Below are 17,142 nucleotides of genomic sequence, written 5' to 3'. Positions count from 1 at the left end.
TAGCAGAGCTTTGTATATCTCTGGATTGGTTGGCTGGAAGTACAAGTAATTTGGCATGTAGAACAGCTCCCATATTATTTATTTCAATGGTACAATTAGCTGTTTTCCTGGAGTTCAGCTTTTGAAGATTACTTTAGAGAATGTTGTTAAATTGTTTTGAGCACCACATAACTTTAGTCTATTTCTCTTAATTAAGCTGTGATTTAGATTTGGTTAGGTTTGCACTGGTTTTTATGTCTTTCTGAATTCTTGTTTTTGCTAATAAATTTGAATTTAAAACACAGATGTTGTTTTTTGAGTGTAAAACGCACACACACACGCATTCATCCATTATGGAAGGACCTGTTCCAGTATGCCACAGGATACCACAGCTAGCATGAACAATACAGACGGATTAAACTACACATCTCTCATTATTCAACAAGCCCCAAAACTAATTTTGTGCATTAGGACCATTAGGCGCCTTCATGTTCTGATTGATACTGATGACACTGGTGCAGGATTTCCTGGGAAGCCTTGAGGCCAGACACCTAATGCATCCCACAATGCAGGGCCTCAGGAACCTATTGAAAGGTGACCTGTATTGCATTGTGGAATGCACCGAGAGCATTATCAGTGCTAAGATTTCTAAAACCGGGAGAGATTGCATACTGCGGGCATCTGTGTCTCAAGGACTCTCGGGCTCCATGCCAGAACAAATTCTAAAGTCAATGACACAGATTAGCATCTGGATATGGCTCGTTTTTATGTGCAAAGTTAGTTTCAGCAGTTGTTATTATTATACAGGATTTATATAGCGCCAACAGTATGTGCAGTGCTTTACAATATAAGGAAGACATTACAGTTACAATACCAATGAACACAAGATGGTAAGGAGGGCCCTGCCCGTGAGAGCTTACAATCTAAAAGGGAGGGGCAAGTGATACATGAGGAGGTAGCTGTGTGGGGATGAATTGTTTGAGAACGTGATGGTTGAGTGGTTAGGTTGAGATGAGTCTTCAGGGATCGCCTAAAGGCAGACAGAGTAGGAACCAGCCAGACAGGTTGGGGTAGGGAGTTCCAAAGGATGGGAGAGACTCTAGACAAGTCCTCGAGGCGAGCATGGGACGAGTTGACGAGGGAGCTAGAGAGCAGGAGTTCTGGAGAGGACAGTTAGGGTGATACTAGTAGTAGTTGGTTTGTTTTAATGAAGTGTATCTTATGTCTGGCTGGCTGCTGGTTACTTTAAAAATCCTCCCTTCAGTAAAGGTGCATCTCACTCACGGCTCCATCAGCACTGCATCTGTACCTTCCTCTTACTCTCCCCTTGTGCATCCACAAAACACTGTGGGGGGAATTTATCAAAATTGGAGCAGATTTGCACTGTAACCAATCAGCTTCTCTGTCCCACTTTCAAATCTTACCTGAGCAAACTGAAGAGAGATGCTGATTGGTTGCCATGGGCAACTGCTCCAGCTTCTCTCTGCTCCAGTTTTGATAAATTCCCCTCAATGTGTACTACTTTACCAGAATGAGAGGCATTTTGTGAATGGGCGATAGGAGCCCCCGTCAGTCATCCACCCCTTCATCCATTCACAGGACACCTGAGAGGATATGACAGAAGATTCCAGCTATTGTGTCAAAAACATTAGAGGCTCAAACCCTTCTACACGCAATTCCGTATATGTATGAAACATACATAAGTGCAGAAAAAAATGTATTTAAAGTGCCTATTGAATCTCAGTCTCTAAGACCGCTCCTCAGTCTCTAAGACCGCTTTCTAAACATTTCTTTCTGGCCGTCCTTTCCTTTGGTCCAGTTTTAAAGTGTTAATCCAATGACAAACATTGAATATATTGCAGCTTATCAGTCGTTAGATGTGGCGACTGCTGTAGTTTTCTTTTTTACATTTTCCTACAAGTTCAGAAAACCACCTGTTGATCCTGCCCGGAGATTCAGTTTCCTTGTAACTTCCTGTGCATTGAACTGAAATCTCAAGCAATGGTATCGGTCCTCTACGTTCTCTTGTGCAAACTACAGAACACCTCTGACCTATGTCTTGGAGATGAGGAGGGGGGTAATTGTAATCCAAATCAGAAAAGCAGCCCATGGTAACAAGGCTTCACCTCCATAGATACTTTACAGTGAGGGAGTGTTGTCACTCTAGGACAGGAAGTCTGTTACTAGCTGGGTCACAGGTGAAAATAAAAGGGGGGAAAAAAAGTCAGAAAAAAAATAAATGCAGCTGCCATATCTAAGGACTGGTATGGTGCAATATATTACATGTACTAAATATACTTTAATAAATCAGATTTTCCCTCTCAGTTCTCTTATGTGAACTACAGAACACCTCCGACCAATGCGTTTTCTCTTCACAGAAGTACAGTGAGTGAGCGTTGTCATCTAAAGGACAGGAAGTGAGTTACTAGCAAGGTTGCCAAGTAAGTGAAAAAGGTCAGGAAAAAACGAATACAGTCACCATATCTAAGGACTGTATGGTGCAATATATCACATTTTGTTCTTCATTTTAGAAATAACTAAAAAAAAATCAGACCCCCATGTTTCTGGGTACGAGAAACTTGGTCTCCGGTAGAATGGCTTCCCTCCATAATTGGAGACATAAAATGCGGTTCAGTACTGCTTAGCTGAAGACATCCTTTCCTCTAGTAACAGACGATAAAGGCCTTGTATCAGTCACGTGACATTTTACGACCAATCAGCAAGCATCTTATCCCAGAAGGCGTAGGCTTTCCTGCAGTTACATGCTAGATGTGCGGGGAAGGTTAGGAGCGGTTGCTCGTGCTTTGCCACGGAAAGCTTCTCACAGTACACCGCATTGACGGACGTCAATGTACGCTTCGCCGAGCTGAGCTTCTCTGGAGGCCGCGTGACGTCACGGTGCGGGCTGATAAGCGCGCATCCTCGCTGCGGGTGCAGCTTCTTTGCGTTTCGTCATTTCCGGTTTTTGCTGCAGGCAACTGGTAAGAGTGTATGTAGTGTATAATGGTCATATGGTGGGCTGAGCCTGTGGTGGGACATGGAGGGGCTCCCTGTAGTACTGGGAGGCTGTGACAATGATCAGTCGGCCTGTAGCTGTGCACAGCATGGACATATAAAGGACGCTTATATGTGCCCAGAATCCCAGCTCTGCACTGAATCATTACTTGGCATGTACATGTGGAGAATGCAATGGTTCCAGCAAACACAGGGATTTAAAATGATTTATTTTCAGTTTTGTACAATGAAGGGAAAGGTTGAAACCAATGACAGCTCTGTATCCTTTTGTATCCCATTAAGATTTTTCTTTACTTCCTGTCTTGTATATTAAAGGATGGGTGCTCTTTCAGACAAAGTGCACTCATTATTTTTGTCCCCCTCCACTGATGCATACTTACCGAGATCTGGTGCAGGAAGATGAGCTTCATAGACTTCCATGGGGATCTTCTGTGCAGGCATAGCCAGAGAGAGGACTTTGGCGTGCAGTGCAAACACATATGGGAGGCCCTGGGTAATGGTTGGCAGTAAGTATGTATCTGTGGGCCTCGCATGTTATGACTGAAGAGAATAACAGTGCACTTGAAAGAAGCAGCAGAGGAGATGGTGGTGGACGAATGCTCTTGTGGCTTCTAGTGGGGGTAATGCCATGTGAACGGCAATTTCCCAGCTATACGCTGCGTGTAAGATTTGTAAAGCAACCTAGGCTTCTAACTGGTCTACCCTCATAGATGACCATTGTGACAACCTTATGTTTTCTAACCTGATCTATAGGAGATTCTTAACTGCACTGAGAGGTCACTGTTGGGGCAGCTGCTGAATGAGCAGGTTGTAAAACTCCTCCAAATCGCTATTCTTCCATAAGCCGACACGGGGTCCTGTTTGTGGGCAAGGAGGTCATTTGCATGTGCAAGTTACTTTTTTTTTTTTTCCAAGTTCTTTGAGCAAGGTAAATCAGTTGATATATCTGGCCTTTCCTTGAAATTCATAGTTGGCCAATGGTGTTGCTGCTCCTTTTTAAATCATTGCTTTAGGTTGGTGACCTGGAACAAACATGTAAACATTGAAGTCAGAAAACCTACAGTGTTCCATGTCAGGACTCCGATATTATTGAAGCTCTATGATCAGCATGACTCTGGCAGGAAAAAGAGAATATTCTTAAAGTGACATTAAACCCTCAGATTTTTTAACATAAAACAATACTGTAATGTGTGCCTTACTGTAATCCATGGTTGTTTCCCTTCTCTTTGCTGCTCTTCCTTTGAAATCTGTATCTGTTCTCATGCTCTGCAGAACTTCTGTTTTGCAGCAGACTGCCTTGTCTCAGGAATGGATACACGGTGTCTTATCCGACGTGACCCTGACTTTTATATTTTACCAAAAAACTGGGTAATAATAAATGTTTCCTAACATAATGTAAAAAAAAACTTTTTTTTTTTCCAAAATTTTCTTTAATTTTTCCTAATTATAGTAAAAAATAAAAACCCCAGTGGTGATTAAATGCCACCAAAATAAAGCTCTATCTTTCCCCCAAAAAAATGGTATAAAACTCATTTCAGTACAGCGTTGCATGACGGAATAAACGTCAGTCAAAGTACTGCAGCGCTGAACACTGAAAAATGGCCTGGCCAGGAAGGGGGTCTAAATACCTGGTCTTGAAGTGGTTAATGTCCATGTACATTAGGCAGGTACATGGTAAACCTAGGCTTCTATAAAGCCATATGCCATAATAATGTTAAACACTGGAATAGTTTTGTGCAGGAAATGTGGCTGTAAAAGCAGTGCTATGTGCTATTATGAAGCAGGAAGAATATTTCATATTTAGGACTGGATTTTAAAATTCGTTTACAAACATATAGCTTACATTTTAAAAGGCACATATAAAAATAGAGAAGCATGATTGCTGAAATGAAAAGCTTTAGCTGACATTTTGTCAGTTGCCTGAAATGAAGAAAGTTGTCTTGTAATGAATGTTTCTGGGTAAGTATAAGACTTTAAGAGCAATGAGAGTTGGTATTCTTGATGCAATCTGTGTGAAGGGCAAAGCGAGTGTGCAAAGTTCTGTAACCCAAAAGCTATTCTTTCTTTAACTCTTAAACCTGTACTTTGCTAATGCTAGGCACAGATACAGGTTTTCTCCATAGGCACCCATAGGCATAGACTACCTTCCCTGTGTTCATCTGCTACCAGTCCTTGCAATATGCAGGTGAGGGCAAGGATTGGACCAAGTGAGCTATTTAGAAAAAAAATCTGCGTAATGGAGTGCACTGGGATTCTGGGTCTCCTGGGGTTCTCAGAAGTCAGCTGAATACTTATGGTCTGCTTAGTTCTTTTTAGATGCTTACTAGTAGATTTAAATGTAGAAGTCAGAAATTCAAATACTTAAACGTTGTTCTGTGTATTATACAGTCTAACAAATTTTCTAAAAGATTTCCAGGACTCCACTAGAGTCACTCCCATCATCTGGAGCTCTGTACCCCAACCTGTCCGTCTATCTCCCACTCTAACTGCCTTTAGGCGATCCCTTAAGACTCATCTCTTCAAGGAAGCCTATCCCACCTCAACCTAACTGCTCAACCTTGGCATTCTCAAAAAAATCATCCCTACACAGCTACCTCCTCATGTATCACTTGCCCCTCCCTTTTTAGATTGTAAGCCATCAGGGGCAGGACCCTCCTTACCATCTTGTCTTGATTTGTATTGTAACGTCTTCCTTATATTGTAAAGCGCTGCGCAAACTGTTGGCGCTATATAAATCCTGTATTATAATTATAATTTGCCTCAGATCGGCATATGTGTTGTATATCTCATGGTCTGTTTTTATACTATTTTTTGTTTGTTTACCTCAGTCAGTTGGCGGATGAAGACTGGTTCAAGGATGTGGCATGAAGCTCGTAAACACGAGCGGAAGCTTCGGGGGATGATGGTGGATTATAAAAAGCGGGCAGAACGTCGGCGGGAATACTATGAGAAAATTGTAGGTGGTATAATCACTGTGCTATTATGGCTATAATTAAAGGCTCGTATACATGGCATTCAGGAACCTGAGGTGTGTGTGTGTGTGTACATTTATTTATGAAGTGTGCATATAAGTGCCGAAATCCATAGCTATTGCTGACCTCTCCTACAAAATGCTAGCTGCCTGTCTCTCTCAATGGTCCCAACTGCTTCACTTTTTTTTCTGGAATAAGTATTCAGGTTAGAAATACTGACTTTCTAATATGCATGATTGTTTTGGTTCAGTGACCAGAGAAGAATTCAAAGGAAAATGAGGAACAGGAGAGCCCACTTAAAGGTTACCCCAGAAGTTGTTTATTCCACTAAAAACATTTAAACAGGATCTGTAGGAGCAGCCAATGTTTCTTACAGGTGCAGCTGATGCCGATTTACACCAGCTTGTGATAAAGTATCCCACGGCACTCCTTACCGGAAACCCCCGGAGGGTGGATGCTGTCATGACTGTGGATGGCGCCGCTGAGATCACTGGAGAAGCAAGATGTCGCCAGCAAACCAGGAAGATGGATCTAACAAACGTCTTTTATTTGTCAGTGATGGCTAATTTCGGGGCCACCCCTTAATCAGGCTTGTTATACTGAGCTCAATGAAAGGGACCCTGCGTGGCCCTAAAATGTCACTGTCACAACATATGTCAATCGCAGACATTTGTTTGATCCATCTTTTCTGGTGTGCTGGTGACATCTTGCTGCTTCATCCTCCTAAAAACAACTTTTTGTTAATTGAAATTAGAGTTTCTAATACAGTATGCAAATTTTTTTTAAAGTACCTCCTTACTGGTGTATTCTAGATGTAAAGAAAAGTTATTATTCTTTCCCACAGAAAAAAGATCCCGCTCAGTTCCTTCAAGTACATGGAAGGTCATGCAAGATCCATTTGGATTCTGCCGTGGCTCTGGCAGCAGAGAGCCCTGTTAACATGTGAGTATTTTTAAAGTGAATGGCCTAGTTTTCATAACAAACTTATTTTAAAAACGTTTTAAAAAACAAAATGTAAATATTTTTACTTCCTATCAGGATGCCATGGCAAGGCGACCCTAACAACATGATCGATCGCTTTGATGTCCGAGCCCATCTTGACTACATTCCAGAATATAAACCTCCTCTACTTACAACAATGTGAGTACTCAGTTTTGTAACCTGCTCGGTACAGTTTTAATGGTTTAACTTTAGGAGCTCAGACTCTAAGGAAATTGGACTTCTAATTGATTTACTTGGCATATGAAATATTTTGTCTTGTATTCCTTTCATCAGCTCACCTGAGCAAGATGCCGATGACCGAAAGTGTAATTATGAGCGATATCGGGGCTTGGTTCAGAATGACTTTGCCGGAAGTAAGTATTCTTTCTGAATTTTTTTGTTTGACTTGCACCAGACCAAATCCTATATTTTATTTGTTCTTTCTTTTTTTTGTAGTTTCCGAAGAGCAGTGTTTATACCAGATCTATATTGATGAGCTTTATGGTGGTCTGCAGAGACCTGGGGAAGATGAGAAGAAAAAGTAAGTTCTTGTTTTGTACCTTAGGTGTCATTCACACAGTTATGAATGTGTGCACGGCCGTACCGGGCCGTTCCCGGGAAGGACAAGTGATGCGTGTGATTGTACGCTGCAGCCTTTTCTTCTCTATAGGAGTACACAGCTGTACCCTCACCCAAAGTGCACACGTGTGCAGGTGTCCGTGCTCGGACGCAGACAGGATACGTCCTGTCTGTGTACAGACACCCGCGTGGATGTGCAGCTTGGGTGAGCGTACGGCTGCTTACTCCCATAATGAACGGGCTGCTGCGTACAATCACACGCAGCCCCTGTCCTTCCCGGTAACGGGCCGATACAGCCTTTCACGCCGCACGGATCTGTACGGTTAGCTTAGCTGTGTGATTGAGGCCTTAAAGTCTACAGTAAAAAAAATAAAAACAAAACCCTTGCAGTGGGGCTACCTCCGCACTGCAAGGGTAACTGCTCCTCTTTGTCTTAAAGTTTGTACAGTTTTTACTTACCTGTTCCTTTTTGCTGGCTCAAAGACCAGCGACCGAAAGCCTCTTAGCCCCATGCCTTTCCGCTTCGGCGGTAATAGACCCGCTAACATCACGTGCGCGGTTAATAGCCCTGCTTTATATGTGAGGACGCCAAGGGACAGTTCACAAGCCGGTGTAAAGGGGGGAGAGATCAGTGAAACGGTTTTACAGAATCCCCCTAGACAAACTTGAGTAGTTAACCTTTGCAGTGGCGGGGGTAGCAACACTTTTTTTAGGATTTAAAGGGGGAACTATAACCATATCTTAAAAATTACAACAAATTACCATGCACATCATCTCGGGAGAGGAAAATGCCTTTCCATGAGATATCATGAGATTACAGATGAGGTTTCCCAGCAATGCTCTGCTGATGTAACCTTCCCAGGATGCAATGCTTGGGCATGATTATATAATTTGTGCCAATATGGAGCAGGAAGTGGGAATTGTAAAATAAAACTGTTTAGCTAAGGAATGTAGGATGATTTTATAATCAGCATGCAGACCTGTATGCTGATATGATTTTTAGTCAAAGGGGGTAAAGATCCGCTTTAAGTTTATAACTTTGGCTAAAACTGGTGTTACGGTATCAATGTTGTCAAAACAAAGGTAACATGTTTAGTCTTAAAAGATCTACCTCATGTATCATTTCCCCCTCCTCTTTTAGATTGTAAGCCCTCAGGGGCAGGGCCCTCCTTACCATCTTGTCTTGAATTGTATTGTAACTGTAATGTCTTCCTTATATTGTAAAGCGCTGCGCAAACTGTTGGCGCTATATAAATACTATGTAATAATAATAATAATTAAGAATTCACTTGTTTTCTCTATTCAATTTGCACTTTTATGGAGTTGGTATTAAATGCATTTTTTTTCAGTGATATCAATATTCTGTACATAAATGTTTTACAACACAGCAGTAAATGGTATCACAGTACACCTATTTGTTTGCAGACTAGCAGAGAAGAAGGCCACAATAGGCTATACCTATGACGACAGCACTATTGCTGAATTGGGGGATTCTCCGGAAAAATTGGATGATGAGGATTCCGATGATGATGAGAGCAAATCTGATGAAGATGAAGTCATCCCTGACATAGGTTTGTTTATTGCAGCCGTAGGGGAAGAAAAATTTCAGGTTTTTTTTCTGGTCTATTGATTAACACGGAAAGCTTAACCCTTAGGGTTATACTGCTGTCTACAGGATTGGACATGGGGGGGAAATGTTAGGCCTGCCCAAGTTAATACCACTCCACCTATAAACATGCCTCCAGTCTTTTAAAGGTGTCCTAGGAGGATGGACATCTTTTCTGCAGCTCTTTTTTCAAACTTTTTTTCTTTTTTGGTCCTGGGGTTTTGCTCATATCTGTTGACGCTATCAAAGCTCAAAGGGGCATTTACCCCATCTTGGACCTTACATTTTTGCATGTTTTATATTTGAGCCCCAACGGTTCCGGATGGGATCAACCACTCCACATTTATGGAAATGCAAACCCAGTTTGAATCGAACAAAAGCCAGTCAATACAGGCCCTTACACTTAGGAATATGGCAAAGACAAGAAGTAATGGGAAATCTCTGCATTGGTGACCCAGCCTGCAACGAAACCTCTTCATTTTTTTCCCCCAGTAATATATGGAGGGGACATCTTTCAGGTTATTCCTACTGTCTGTCTTCCTGTCCCGGTGCAAACTGCGCCCTTATTTATTTATGGATTTATTTACAGGGACAAAAAAGTGAAGTGAAACCTTCCCCATGTGGTATTGGACAGCAATTAAACCTTGACAAAAGTCTTTACTTTTCCCAAATATATCCAAATGTAAAAAAAAAAAAAGTTATGTTGTAGGTATACATGTCTATTCTCAAAAGGGTGAAGAGTTTGGAGAAGGTAGGAAAAGTGAACAATCTAGGACAGGGGCACCCACAATTTTTCATCTTGAGATCTACTTTTAAAATGATGAGTCCCACCAACGAAAAAACACCTGCATTCAGGGGCGGGAGGGGGCGTGGCGGTGCATTGAAGTCAATGGCACCGCAGGCAGACCCCTTGCCCACCGTGCTATCGCCTGCTCCCGGAACCCAGGCACATTAGTGCCTGCGTTCCTGTCCAGTGCGATCTGCAAGAATGCTGCAAGCACTATTTTTGCAGATCGCACTGGATCGAAATGCAGGCACTAATGTGGCGGGCGATCGCACTGTGGGCGGGGGGCATGCCTGCAGTGCCTTTGACTTCAATACAACCCCACACCCCCTCCCGCCCCTGAACGCATGGAGTCGGCCAGCTTACATACCAGCCAGTGCGTCCTAGAGGCCCTGGGGGTCTTGTCCTCCTGTGGTACTCGTGTGGCCGACATTGCACATAGGGAGAGGTGTCCTGCCTCTTTCCATATGCGGCTTCTAACACATTCAAAAATGTAACCCATTCTAACACATTCAGCCGCACGAGCACCGTGGGAGCATAGCCGTAGCGAGCTCCTTTTGCGCCCGAGGCAAGAAAAAAACTGTCCGTCCGCCCCCATGGGAGCATAGCCGTAGCGAGCTCCTTTTGCGCCCGAGGCAAGAAAAAAACCGTCCGTCCGTCCGACACCCCCATCCCCAGGCGTGTGATGTTACCCATCGCCCTGCCTCCAGTTATTAACAAACACTGGAGTGATCAGCTGATCGCTCCAGTGTTTGTCCTGCACAGAGGACCGGTACATATCACTGATATGTACCGATCCTCTGCCGCTCGGCCATGCACACGGGGGGCTCAGCTTTTCCCATGGATCTCTCCTGGGCAGAGGCAGCGGGTGATCTGACTCAAAGCACTTCAGCCACGGGGGATGGGGGCGGAGCAGCTGTCACAGAACTAAGGCTGAGCGGGGGGAGAGAGGCGTCGGCTCTCAGATCCAGACCGAGCCCCCCTCTCTCCCCCCTCACCAGCTCGTCGTTAGTTCTGTGACAGCGGCTCTTCTCGGATCCCTGGTGCATACAGATGGGGAGAGCAGCGGGGATCCAGAGAAGTCCCACCGGCGGGAGGAGAGGACATTGCAATCACTGGTAGATCGACCTTGTGGGCACCCCTGATCTAGGACAACATAGCTGATTTGGAAAAATTCTCAAATTTCAGGTCACTTTCCAGTTCAGCTATGTTGGCCTAGATTGTTCACTTCTCCTGCCTTCTCAAACTCTTCACCCTTTTGTGAATAGCCCTGATAGTGTGTTTATTTCAGTAAAAGTTTTCATTTCTATGGGTATCGTATATCATGAGTATCCTCACAAAAGTTTATCCTTGGTTATAAAATCCGCCATCATTTCTGTAGGGATGGTCTGTCCTCTAGTTTCCCATCTGTTCACATTTGCTCTGCTATTTAGATTTAGGCTTTCGCTTGACATATATTGTACTTTATCTTTTTCAGATGTGGAGGTGGATGTAGATGAGATCACAGAAGAACAGGTTTCTGATCTAAACAGGCAAGCAACAACATATGGAATGGCTGAGGGAGATTTTGTCCGGTAAGTAACCATTCAGTTTTCTTGTAGACGTGTTTGTATCACAAAGCTGGTTGAACCAGTTAAAGTCCCCTTTTGTCCGGTAAATAGTTTTCACATAGGCATTTCATCGGTATATGTAGTGGTTTATCTGAAGTGCAGTTTATTTTTGTTGTCCCAACACTTTAATTGGGATTTGGTGAGTGTGGTGATCTCTGCAAGACTGCTGGGCTTTTCTCTTTGGTATTGCCTTAGCATATTGTACAGTCATATCTGTTTGTGTCCTTGAACAGCTTACACTCAAAGGGCCCTCTATCATGCATGCATGCACTACGGCCAGTTTACATAGGAGCCAGATAACCTACCCAGAGGAAACCCACACAGGCAGAGGGACAACATGCAAACTCCATTCAGACAGTGCCCCGACTAGGATAGGAACCAAGGACCCTAGTGCTGCAAGCGGGAAGTGCTAACCACTAGGCCACTGTGCTGTCCCAGAATAAAAGTGTGAGGCTCCTTTTGCTGACTTTTATTGTTGTAGGCTCTGTGCCGGTCATGTTGCCATCACTTCTTGTTTCAATGATAGGAAACAATTTTGCCCCTAAATGATATCTGACTGGGGATGTTATCTCTGTGGCCTGCATTTTTAATGTCAGAGAAATAGATATTGGATCTGCTCTTTATTGCGGACTTGCCGAGGCTTCCTAGATCTCCCTAGTTCCAAACATGAAGGTTAGGCCTATGTTCAAGTGTAAGTGAGTTGCTTTTTAAAATCTGTTCATTATTGTGTTTTGTAGAATGCTACGGAAAGACAAAGAGGAATCTGAAGCAATAAAGCATGCTAAGGCACTGGAAGAAGAGAAGGCCATGTATTCTGTAAGGATCTGCACCAATATAGCAGCTCGACGTGACATGGTTCATTGCAGCAGACTGATATCCTCAACTAGTAACTTGCCCATCTCTGCCTTGGGGTTTTCCCTATCAGATTTGAAGCACGATTACTGTCTCCAGACCTACTGTTTTTTCTTAAGGTTGGGCTTGTTGGTTTCATACAGCACTAAAGTTGTTCATATGTTTTTTCAGGGACGCCGTTCCCGTCGCCAGAGGAGAGAGTTTAGAGAAAAACGGCTAAAGGGAAGGAAGATTAGTCCACCAAGGTAAAAAGGATGAACATGTATTCATTTAAAAGCATAACGTCTTGTAATTTACTGTAGGATGCTGCAAGCTGCCCTGACAGTTCATACTGTCTTATGTTGATTCAGTAGAAATGTGGATAGTTCTGTAACTAAGCAGTGGCACTGCAGTCCAAAACATAAATATTTGCTGTGTTATAGGGAACATCTAGAAGTGTTAATTGTGCCCTGAAAAATCTCCCCTTCATCTGGAATTGCTCCTAATAATAGCTGTGCACTTCCTGATATTTGAGGTTTTCCCATTCCTCATAGCTGTATACAGTTGTAATCCAAAATTATTATTCATCCCCCCATTGCAAATCATGTTGTCAACATTTGCAGGCTTTCAGCTGTTTTGCAATGAACAAATCAAACCAAAAGCAATAAAAACAGGTCCACTCAATGTTTCAAGTGGCTTTCCTAAATTCAACTTAAAATGTGACTTTTAATGTCTTCTGCAGTCTCAAAATTAGTCAACCCCTTCACGGTAAGCATCTTTAGTACTTGGTAGAGCCCCATTTTGCTCTTATGACCTGCTGCAAACGAGATGCATAGCCAGATACTAGCTTTTGGCAACGTGCCTGTGGAATCTTAGCCCATTCCTGAGAAATGGCTCCCAGTTCACTAATATTCTTGGATCTGCATGCTGCAACCGCCGCCGTCCAATACCACCAGATATTTTCTATGGGGTTTAAGTCGGGTGACTGGTGGCCACTGCAGAATCTTCGAGGACTTATTCTGCAGCCAAGCCTTGATGTAATTTAAGGTATGCTTGGGATAATTGTCCTATTGGAAGGTCCAATGACACCTAAGCTTTAGCTTCCTTACAGATGGCATGACATTTTCTCCTAGGATCTCCTGATACTTCAATGAATCCATCAATGTCACCAAGTGTTGCTGCAGGTCTTTTGCAGTGCCTTCTCTCCACCAAAACAAGAAATAAAGGGGACATCTGACATTGGCACACCCATTTAATGATGGCTAAGAGGGTAATTCCTCCCCAACTCTGTATTGAGTTCTCTTACTACTTGTGTCTCTGTGATAGAAGGTAAAGGAAACATTTCCAAGAGGACACCGCAAAATAATACGTTTTAACTATTCCCTACTCTATCCAAACGAAGAAATAGTTTTAGCTATACATACACTTTCAGGTAACTCTTTCATGTGTAAGGGAGTCCTCAAAACCTGTACACAAAATGTTCTTTCCCTTGGCCACACTTGTGCATTTGATCCTTATAGACTTCTATGGGGCAGTCTTCTGATTCAACTTTACGGGCAGGTAAAGCATTCTGTTTGGATGATCTGAGAATTCTTGCTGGCCACAGCTGTCTAATTCAAGTAAGCATACATTTATAGCTGGGCAAGGGAGGTTTCTTTTAACTCCAGGGTAGTAAGCTAAGAAGTTATTCTCTTACAGTATAGTTATCCTTTTAAGGGCAGTTCTGTATAGGTGGTATCTGTAATTGAGTTGCTAATGCTATCCAGGAAGCTGTGTAACTTTTCCTCTTCATGCATTGCCAATCAGAATTAACTTTTTTGTAGGCAAGTTGGTGGCGGCTCCACTGATACGTGACATAGTAGTATGTTTTGATACATCAATGTATGTAAAAACCCAAAGTCTACAGTGGAAGTGTATTGCAAATAGGGTTTCCAGAGCAATAGATTCCTGACAAATGGGAGTGGAGTGCACTACAGCAATAGGGGATAGAAAACCTGAAATAAGTGGAATACAACTTACAAATACTATGTAACTTAGAATGTACCAAGAACTCTTCACTTTGGATGGGCAGTAGTTTCTCCAGCATTCTCCTCCCCACATTGCTCCTGCTGCTCTACCTCCTTTTTATTTTTGTTGAATCTTACAAGACTCGGGGATATAGAAGCCTTGGGAAGAGAAAAATGCTGAAGGAACTTCCTAGATCTGCAAACTTAAGTGGGAGTGTTGGCACTCAACAGGCTATCTAAACAGTTTTGTTTTGGGGAGCGTTCTTTGTATTATATTCTTTCATAGCATTGCTGCTTGGTATAAAAATACCAGCTTTGTGTTTAAAATGATCTTCTATTTATTACCTTACACAGTTACGCTCGGCGAGACAGTCCAACATACGATCCTTATAGAAGGTAAACAGGGCTATCTACATATCATATACATTATTTTGCCCAGTTGGGGTTGATTTTGTGTTTAAACATTTTTCTTTGTTTCCTCAGGTCCCAGTCAGAGTCTTCCTCCGGTTCACGTACTCATACACCAAGCCCAGGACGAGCGGAAGCCATCACTTTCATAACCAGCTTTGGGGGCAGTGAAGATGAGTCGGCAGCTGGTCATGCAACCCAAACTTCTTCTGCAGCAACTGGCAGCAAAAGGGCCCCACATACACAGGCCCCTGGGACTTCTTCTTCAGGTCGTAAAGAGGCCTCCCGGTCGGTAACTTTAGATTCTCCCCAGCCGTATGTCGTGTGGGTCGACCTTTACAGGGGAGGGCGGGAGGCCCAGAATCTTCTGCCTTAGAAGGGCCGGAACTCCCCAACCGGTAATTGGAATGGGGCAGTATTTCTTCTATGCAGCCCTGCTGTTTCAATCATTCTCAGTTTTACTTTAGTATAGTATATTGGAAAGTATTTTTCAATAAAAAGTTTAATGACAATTTAAAACATAGCTGAATAATGCTATACCTTTTCAAAATCTTAGTAACTTTTTAAACCAAAAACACTTGGAGCAACCCTGTCAGGTTAAAAAAGAAAAAGCCAAATGAAAGGTACTTGGAGTTGAAGAGTTTTTATATTCCATTCTCCAGTGGCCTGTGTCCTAACTCCCTTCTGTAAGACTCTTTGCCATCCAACGCTATTGAGTGTTAAATTGCGATCTCTCATGCTTTGCGCTTTGGTTCACCACTGTGTCCTTTGATGACATAGGGGTAGGACGAAGGAACGCCAAAATTCAACAAGGGACATACGAATCAAATACTTTCAGATGTATCAAATGCTGAAGAGGACACGGGCCATTGGGGAGGGAAGTTTTAAAGCTCTTTTGTTCCATGGACCTTTTATCTGGCCCTTTATGTACGTTTGTTTTTTTTTGAAGATTAAAGCATTCCATACGGTTAACATTGATATTTAGGATATGTACTAACTTTTTATTAGTTTAATGTTAATCTTTGAGAAAAGGGTAAGTAAAATCATGTTTATATCGGCTGAAAATTCGTTCAAACACTACTTTCTAACCGGGTGTTGTGGTTCAGATGCAGCAGGCAGTTGTTGGTTGATAGGAGTGAGGTACAAAGCAAACTGCCCTTTGACTTGTATAGTGATTATTAGAAGGTCTGATTGCAGGAATTCTGGCCATTGCAGATAAGCATCAGAAGGTGTGAGGGAGCCAATACAATGACCTGCTGCTGCCTTGAATTTTTCATACTACCCACATTGGCTCAGAGACATTTTATTTTACCTTTTTTTTGTTTTATTTCCCCCTCAGTCTGTTATTTGTTGCTATTTTTACATACTCTCTAAATTATCATTAACTTTATGATTTGGACCAGTCCTTTTTTAGGAAAGAAGGTGTTTCATATAATATTTTTTTACCCCATTTATCTGGTTCCCCCTTGAATTGATTCCTGCCCCAAATGGTTTTCACACTAATGCTTCCAGCAGGTAGGCCCCTTGTTGGGCTGATTGTAAAGATGGCCATAGTGGGATCACAAATTGATAGTGCATTGTCCTATACGTTCTGTTGATGTCTTTTCACAGCCTCTAATTTAGGAATGGAGTTCAGGAACCGGTCAATCCAATCCAGGAGGCGGCAGGATTTTTTTTTTTTTTAATTAACCAACTCCATTGTCAACTACTAAAGAAATGTAAAAAGTTCGGTGCCAGCTGTAATTTTTCAGGAGCATTGACTACCCAGCTCCTGGTATTTGTTCAGCCCTGTTCTTCTACATCCACCTTTATAACATCAAGCAAATAATTTGATCTAAAGCTATATTGCAGCCCTCTTATCACTGATTCTTGCCAGATCATATGGTTTTACGTCACCTGTGGATGGGCGGATTGAGCCACTCTACGTCATGTGTAGACAGCTTTATTGGTTCTTAAAGCCCTGTTCTAGCTAAAATGTCTCCTTTCCTGTTTGTTCGGGGACAGGATGTGAAAATAAATGACTATATGGTTGAATCTGTTTTTATTAAGGTTTATAAACATAGAAAACATACAGGTACGTTAAAACTAGAAAAGGACCAATATGGATACAGTTTGCAAGTTGGTAATGATCAAATGAATATGACAGATATAACTCAATCAGGTGAGATTAGTCACACAGCACACGGCCTCCTCAGTCGCAGAGATGCCAGTCCAAAATACCTTATTTTATTGCGGTCTGCTTCTCAGTAAGATTCTGCTCACATCTGTCGTTGTGCCCAAGGTAGTAAAGGAAAATCTCTAAAATAAAAACTTCAATTGTATTGATTGCATGCTGAACTCGTGGCCAAATGCATACTGTTTTTTTTTTTTT

At 42.5% G+C, this 17,142-nt stretch overlaps 1 protein-coding gene across 4 annotated transcripts in view; it reads left to right on the top strand.

Annotated features, from left to right (window-relative positions):
• The first annotated feature begins 2,810 nt into the window (after nt 1-2,810).
• The window catches only part of CLASRP (CLK4 associating serine/arginine rich protein), a 25,758-nt gene continuing 11,426 nt past the window's right edge, over nt 2,811-17,142 (top strand). For 3 of the 4 annotated variants that reach the window (XM_018561527.1, XM_018561526.1, XM_018561530.1), the window contains exons 1-11: nt 2,811-2,960; nt 5,823-5,950; nt 6,811-6,908; nt 7,005-7,106; nt 7,242-7,321; nt 7,404-7,488; nt 8,952-9,097; nt 11,394-11,490; nt 12,264-12,623; nt 14,718-14,759; nt 14,847-15,059. In XM_018561527.1, the coding sequence (XP_018417029.1) occupies nt 5,834-5,950; nt 6,811-6,908; nt 7,005-7,106; nt 7,242-7,321; nt 7,404-7,488; nt 8,952-9,097; nt 11,394-11,490; nt 12,264-12,623; nt 14,718-14,759; nt 14,847-15,059 (1,340 nt within the window). In that variant the 5' untranslated portion in view covers nt 2,811-2,960; nt 5,823-5,833. The remainder of the gene's footprint in view (nt 2,961-5,822; nt 5,951-6,810; nt 6,909-7,004; nt 7,107-7,241; nt 7,322-7,403; nt 7,489-8,951; nt 9,098-11,393; nt 11,491-12,263; nt 12,624-14,717; nt 14,760-14,846; nt 15,060-17,142) is intronic. The other variant, XM_018561529.1, reaches the window with a different exon arrangement.

Source organism: Nanorana parkeri, unplaced genomic scaffold, assembly GCF_000935625.1.
Source record: "Nanorana parkeri isolate BGI_ZX_2015 unplaced genomic scaffold, ASM93562v1 scaffold528, whole genome shotgun sequence".
In the NCBI taxonomy this organism is placed as follows: Eukaryota; Metazoa; Chordata; class Amphibia; order Anura; family Dicroglossidae; genus Nanorana; species Nanorana parkeri.
The sequence above is the reverse complement of the archived record's forward strand: the minus strand, read 5'-3'. Positions and strand labels throughout refer to the sequence as shown.